This window comes from Lipotes vexillifer, unplaced genomic scaffold, assembly GCF_000442215.2.
Source record: "Lipotes vexillifer unplaced genomic scaffold, Lipotes_vexillifer_v1.1 scaffold43, whole genome shotgun sequence".
Classification (NCBI taxonomy): domain Eukaryota; kingdom Metazoa; phylum Chordata; class Mammalia; order Artiodactyla; family Lipotidae; genus Lipotes; species Lipotes vexillifer.
Window position 1 is genome coordinate 2744106 of NW_006770037.1, and position 6953 is coordinate 2751058.

General features: G+C 52.1%; 1 protein-coding gene across 2 annotated transcripts in view; it reads left to right on the forward strand.

Moving 5' to 3' along the window:
* Window positions 1-6953, forward strand: part of SAMD4A (sterile alpha motif domain containing 4A) — a 232868-nt gene that overhangs the window by 220411 nt on the left and 5504 nt on the right. For both annotated transcript variants that reach the window (XM_007445975.1, XM_007445976.1), the window contains one exon: window positions 2148-2231. In XM_007445975.1, coding sequence (XP_007446037.1) covers window positions 2148-2231 — 84 coding nt within the window. The remainder of the gene's footprint in view (window positions 1-2147; window positions 2232-6953) is intronic.

Here is a 6953-nt window from a genome sequence, read left to right on the forward strand (position 1 = left end):
GCTAGAGAGTAAACTAAATTTTAAAATGAGCGTATGGATGGCTGTAACTGCTGGCTTTTTTTTTTTTTTTTTTTTTTGCTAACTGGCTATATATAAAATTGTGTTTCTATTTTATAGATTTCACACCCTGAAGGCTGCTAATTTTTGCATGCATATGATTTTCACATGAATGGATGAAAATACTAAAATACTCTTCCCTCTGGGTTGTCTAATTGCCCGACCCTACTCAGAGCAGTGGTGGATGGGGGTGTGGGGAAACCAGCTTCCCTAGAAGCCCAGTCATCCTCTGTCTGCTCATGAACTGGCACAGTTGTCTTTCAGACCCATCGGTGCTGGAACTGGTGTCAGAAAGAACCTTATCTGCTCCCCAGTGTTCATATCGAGCCATTTTGCCAACCTTCTCTTTGAGAATTTTAAATAACGGAAACGACATCTGCCTCTGAATTAGCTGGTAATGGGGAACACAGATTGCAGGGAAGGCTGAAATGTATAGCTCCTCGAGGAAAACGAATACTTCGGTTTAGCCATTGGTTTCAACTTCCCCTCCCACCAAACCGTCAACCTCATTTTTCATTCCCTCCCCGCTCCGGCCCCAAACGCCCCCTAGTGGAGATGTGAAGGAGCCAGGAAATGGCCTGCAGTTTGGGCCGCAGGATCCTTTCCCCACTTGACAGATAGAAGAGCTAAGGCCCAAAGAAGGGAACAGCTTCCCAGGGTCACACAGGCAGGCAGTGGCAACGCTGAGACTCCCCCAGGCACTCAGAACATATCCCACTGCTGATTTTTTCTGCCCTCCCCCATAGGATTTCACAGTTCTGTCCGAGTTTCACAGTAGCTGTCAGTTTCCTTCTATTTCCATCTTTTTCATCACTCCATAGACAGGTATGAGGTGTGCTGAAGGCCATGGCTGGGTATCATGGGAGAGTCAGAGAAATCTGAGAGCATCGTCGCTGTCTGCAAGGCACTTCCAAACTAGTTAAGGATGTTCAAGAGTTCCACAGGATAGGGAGGATGGGGGAGGTGCCGACGGTGAGCCCTAGCACAACAGAGGAGGCTCAGGGGTGCCTCCCCCTTGGAGGAGAGATAGGGAGGGTCCACATGGTAGAGGGGGCTTTGCGGTTAGAATGCACAGTATTGTCCTGGGTAGCGGGAACCCTCAGAGCAGACGTCTCAGCCCTTGCTTCTCAGTGCTTGGAGTTGGAGAGTGTTGACAGGCATGGCAGGCATGCAGTGTGCAGTGGAGCAGCAGCTCTGGGGTGAGACCCATGTGGGCTCCTGTCCCAGCTCCATGTCAGCTGGCTAGACTTGACAAGTCACTTAGCCTCCGGGAGCCCCACTTGAGAACTGGACACCCAGCAGTGTCTTGGACTCAGAAGAGGCTGTTGCCAGGCTGTGGTTTCCCTTTCCTGCTCCTTGTAATGAAGCAGAAATGCACCAGGCCCCAGTTCTAAGCATAGGGAGCAAAGCCAAGTCCTGCTCCAATGAAGCAAACATTCAACTGGGAGGAGGTGACAAATACACACATGTCAGGTGTTGGTGATGGCTATGAAGAAAAATAAAGCAGAGAAAAGGGATGCGGTGGAAAAATTCTGTTCACATACAATGAACAGAAAGTTTTTTCCAAGGAGACGGTAGAGCCAGAGACGTGACATCAGGCAGAGAGTGAGCCATGGAAATGTCCAGGGACCAGCATTCTGGGCAGAGGGAACAGCAGTGCAAAGGCCCTGGGGTAGAAAAGGGCCTGGTAGGGAGTGAAGGAAGGGGTTGCTGTACGAGGGCAGAGAGGTAACAAGAGGCCAGGTCTTTGGGGCCCTGCAGGCCATGGCAAGGGGTTCGCTTTTACTCCGATGGGAAGCCGCTGGAGGGGTCTGAGCAGAGGCCTGGCAGACTGTGACCCTGACAGCTATTTTTAGTCACCAATTTTTTTCCAGCTGCAGTGGACTCAGTGTGTCTACCAGACTCAGAGGTCGGTTGAACCCAAGTCCAGCTCACCCTCCACACCGGCTCTGTTGGTCTCTCCCGCCCCCCGAGTCCTCCCAGGGAGGCACTCCAAACCCTCACCCTGGCAGGTAGAGCCAGCGACACCATGCCTACTTCCTCCTTGCTCTCAGAGCCCCGTCACCAACGGAACCCTTTGTCCCTTGCAGAATTCCAGCTTCCCGTGACTGAACCTGACATCAACAACAGGCTGGAGTCCTTGTGCCTCAGTATGACCGAGCACGCCCTGGGAGGTGAGTGCATCCTCCCCGCATGGCACTGCACACCTGGGAGAACTCCCAGCCACGTGCCATCCTCCACAGCTCGGGAGAGAGGGAAGGGCACAGGCCGAGGAGGCAGGGGACAGGGAGGGAGAGGGAGAGTGGCTGCAGGGTGCTGTCGGACCCTCGTCAAGCCTAGCCATACACAGTGGCCACCAGCGCCCTTGCTCCTCCTTCTCTGGGAGGTGCCTCGGGGCCCCGGAGACTGAGGCTGCCCTCTTTCCCCAGAGGCTCCACCCCCCAGGGCACACTGGAGTCCCAGCCCCGCAGCTGTCCTAGCCCAGTGCAGGTGCTGGAGGAGCCAGGAACACAAGACGTGGCTTTTAGTGGAAACATTCCCCCACAGCACTGGATTCCTCCCTTCTCGGCACTAGATCCCCCAGTCTGGTCCAAGTGTATCCCAACTTGCTCTAAAAATAGAATTTCTGAAACCAAAATCCCTCCTTGTTTTTACATCTCCCTGTTCCAATGGCTTCCACGACGCCCAGAGCCCCAAGCAGTCCGAGGCGTCCTTCGCAGTGTGACAGGGACGGTCTAGTTGGATGCGCCAGTGGTGTGCAGGGCTTCAGCCCCTGGAGGAGCTCCCAGAAGCAGCTGGGTCGTCCCACTGTGTGTTTGGTCTGCAGCCCTGCATTGTCACAACAGCCCTGAGAGGCCTTCAGTGCCCTCCTGGTACTAAACGGGTGCCTTCCTCTGGCCTGGACTCACTGCCAGCCCTGGGGATGTTTGGCAGACAGAGGAGAGACGTCCGCCCCTTCCTGCCAACCTCCAGGGAGGCTGTGAGTCATGGAGATTGAGACAGGCCTCCTGTGACCCTTCCCAACAGCCCTGTCCGGTCTGGACGAGCTCACCCACCGCAGAGCCAGAAACGGGTACATGGAGAGGCACAATTTGTGCTAGCCCAGCAGCAGCAGAAAGAAAGGCTGTCATAAGCCACTGCTCCAGAGAGCTTTGTCCTCCTGACCAGGGGTGTTTAGATTTTCAGTCTCTACAAACACAGACTTATCCTGAAACCAAATAGGACAAAGGTAAATGCTCTGTGTGGAGCAGAGTACAGGCTGGGACTGCACCCACCTGAACTCACCCATGCAAGGTTCTCCATAGCCTGGAGAAAGCCTCTGCTCAGTACCAGAAGGGAGCTAGCTGAAGGCCTCCCAGGGCTGCTGAGCAGACAGACGGTGGGGTGCACCGCTCCCTCAGTGACCCTCCGCTGGGGTTCCGGGGAACCCCATTTGCAAACACCACTCTCTCCCTTGGCCATTCAGTTCAGATCTTAGGAGCTTTGCAGCACCACTGGTTGACTCCTGGTACCTCTGCGTGTGGTGCCACCAGCTCCTCTTCTCCAGGTAACCGAGGAGATTGGGTCAGCACCCTGACAGCCCCTGAGGAGTAATGGGAAACAACCCAAAGGTCCATCAGCAGATGAATATGGATGGACAAGATGCGCTATAGCCACACAGTGGAATGTCATTCAGCCTTGGAAGGGAATGAAGTAATGTTACATGGCTGTGAAAGCATTATGCTAATGGGTGAAAAAGCCAGACACAAAACGCCACACCGTGTATGATTCCCTTAATGTGACATGTCCAGAATCGGCAAACCTACAGAGACAGAAGGCAGATCAGTGGCTGCCAGGGTTTGGAGGGAGGTGGGAATGGAGAGTGGCTGCTAATGGGCACCAGATTTCTTTTGGGGGTGACAGAATAGTCTGGAATTAGATGGTGGTGATGGCTGTGCAACTCTTGTGAATATGCTCAAAACCACTGAATTGTACACTTTAAAAGGGTGACATTTGTGGTGTGCAAATTATATCTCAATTTTGTCCTAAACGGAAGGCTTCCGGACCTGAGCCTTCAACCCAAGCTCAGCCCCCTGTAGGCAGCCCAGGTGCCCTCCCACCTGACACCTGACAGGCGCTGGCTTGCAGGGCGACTCCACTGAGTCCTGCATTGCCTGTGAGAGTCAGCCAGGAGGACTGACCTCCCCCAGGGCTTGACAGATCTCAGGTAATTGGTGTGTTGGAAGCTCTTTATCAATCTGCTAAGTACTGACATCATCATCATCATTAATAGCAGTAATGCCAAATGCTCTTTATTAAAGGGAGGTCTTCATTGAAAGACTTCATTTTTAGCCTGTCCTTCTATTTTTACAGGAAACATCTGTGAACTGGTTTCTTTGCTAATGTTTTCATCTTGTTAATCTCCTAAGCCTTTTTATTGCTGTGTGTTTTTCTCAATAATCCTCTCTGGTGGGAAGTCTCATAAGCAGTTTCCTGAGCAGGGAATGCAAATTAGGTTCAGGGTGGCCCAGTTGGGTGCGGTGGCAGCGGTGTGCCCTCCCACTGTGACAGCACCTTTCGGCTGGCCGACCCCTGCCAGGTGCCAACGGAGATGACTTTGCTGGGGACAGAATTTCTGCCAGTGAGTGAAGTTATCTTACACGAGGACGAATGACCAGGGAGAGGAAAGCAGAGCAGTAAAAGATGTTCCTCTCCTTGCATCTCAGGAAAAGAGGGGGAGAGGTGTCCAAGTTCCTAGGACACCACATCCCAGGATGGCCATTCTAATGGGGCTGCTCCCCGGGCCACAAGCCTTGGGGCCTATCCTTTTGTGCTGGCATCTCTGCTCTTTCAGTCTCCTCCAGTAACTGCTGCCCTCTCGGTGTTGGTCTAAGCTACTTTTCCCTAGCCTTCCCTATCCATCTCTTCTTTTCTCTCCCCAGGCCCCTCCGACAGAACCGGTGAGGAAGCCCAGGGGGTGGGTTGCCTCTGCCATCTTGGTTTGTGAGTCTTTATTTAAGGCTTTCATCTGGCTCTGCTGGGCTTGCTCCTGTCTGGTGGCCCCAGGTGTTCAGGGAGACTCAGTACCAGCAGAATGAGTCTGCGAGGCTCCGCCCGGCAGAATGGCATCCATAGTGAATCAAACCATAAAGAGGAATGCACGGTCCATCCTTGGATGTTCTGGGGTTTGTGCTTCACCTGATCCCATTGTCATTCCTCCTCACCTTCTCTCCTCACTTCTCCTTGGGACTTAAAGCTCCACTTATAGCCGATATAAGTACAAATGGGGAAAGGCTCCACTTTCTCAAGACATTATTCTGCCTTTCATTTGAAATTTGCCATAGTAATTATAAAACCTATGATGGTTGCATGTGAATGGTGCCCCTTTGAGTTGTGCAGTGCACAACCCGCACAACTGTAAATGGTGAGTCTGGACTTAACCTACTGGTCATTTCCCTGCAGGTGAATACCGACCAATCACCCTTGGAGGATGAGGTATAGGGTGAGAATTCTGTGGAAATGCAACTTGGGGCTGGGTTAGTTGAGATTTTCTTGTTTTCAGCTCCTCACTTCAACAACTATGAAAGGTTGACATTAATGAATGGACGAGTGAGGCCCAGCAAGAGTGTGCACTGCGCTTCTACAGACGAGGGAGTGGCCTCTGCACCCTCACCCCACCCACACATGTGTGTGTGCACACATACACACACTCACTGTTCTCCCACAGCCAGTTACCACTGCTGAGCCACCACTCAAGAGGCTACGGTTGACATGCGTGGAAGGCGGGAAGAGGTGATTCATTCACATCTGGGGACCTCTAGGATTGATCATCTGAAACAACAGATGCTCTCAGGGGCCATTTGCTTCCCTTCTTTAAAATCTCTCAAAAAATCATGTAGAACTTTACACACACACACACACACACACACACACACACACACACACGAGTACAAGTAAAACTGGGGAAATCTGTAAGATGGGTAGATTACATCAATGTCACTGTCTTGGTGGTAATACTATACTATACTTTTGCAAAATGTTACCTTAGGGGCAAACTCAGAAACAGGGTGCTCTTTCTTATGTGGACCGACAGTGATCTCATTCAAAATCTGAATGAAAGAAACATTCTCCCTCCAAGTCCCTGCTGGCAAGATGCCAGCCTGGCAGCACCCATGCGGTGGCCAGGAGACCCCTGCAGTGGGCTCAGTGCTCCCCTGTATCACTGAGGTCCTCCAGCTTTCCCTGGAACAGTCGGCCACGCCCCTCTCACATCTGAGCTCTGCCCACTGCATCTAGATGCACCTCTGCTAGACGGGCCTTGTGATGCGGAGGTTTAGACCAAGACACATCTACTGACATGTGGACGTCAGCGAAACCAGGGAGGCATCCTGCATCCCATCCTGGCCTTCATTTAGTGGTCACTGAACATAGTCATTTCTGCCTCCTATGACTAATCCATGCCTCTCTCTGCTCACTGGAGAAACTCTAGCATGGACCTCTTAACTGGTTCACCTGCCACCAGCCATGCCAGAGAAACCATTCTGAAGTCAAATCTGGTTACTCTACCACTTATAACTCCCCAGTTACCTATGTCCAAGCTCCTGTTAATAGTACACGAGACCCTTATGGTCTGATTCTGGGGACTCTCCCACAGTCCCGTGTGAAAAGGGGGTGGGCAGCCGTCGGCTCCCTCTGTGGTCTGGCTCACTCATGGCCTCTCCTCTCTGACAGCCATGTCCCCCACTTTCTCTATAGCCTGGTTTCACCGATTCTCCATAACACCGACATGGCATATGCTGGGTGGCCTCAGCACTCTTCCTTGTCCACTGGATCTTTCAGTTCCAGGTGCCAAAAAATATCTCACCCTGGTGTCTCTGCCCCCAATCAGATTCTTTTTTTTTTTTTTTTTTTTGCGG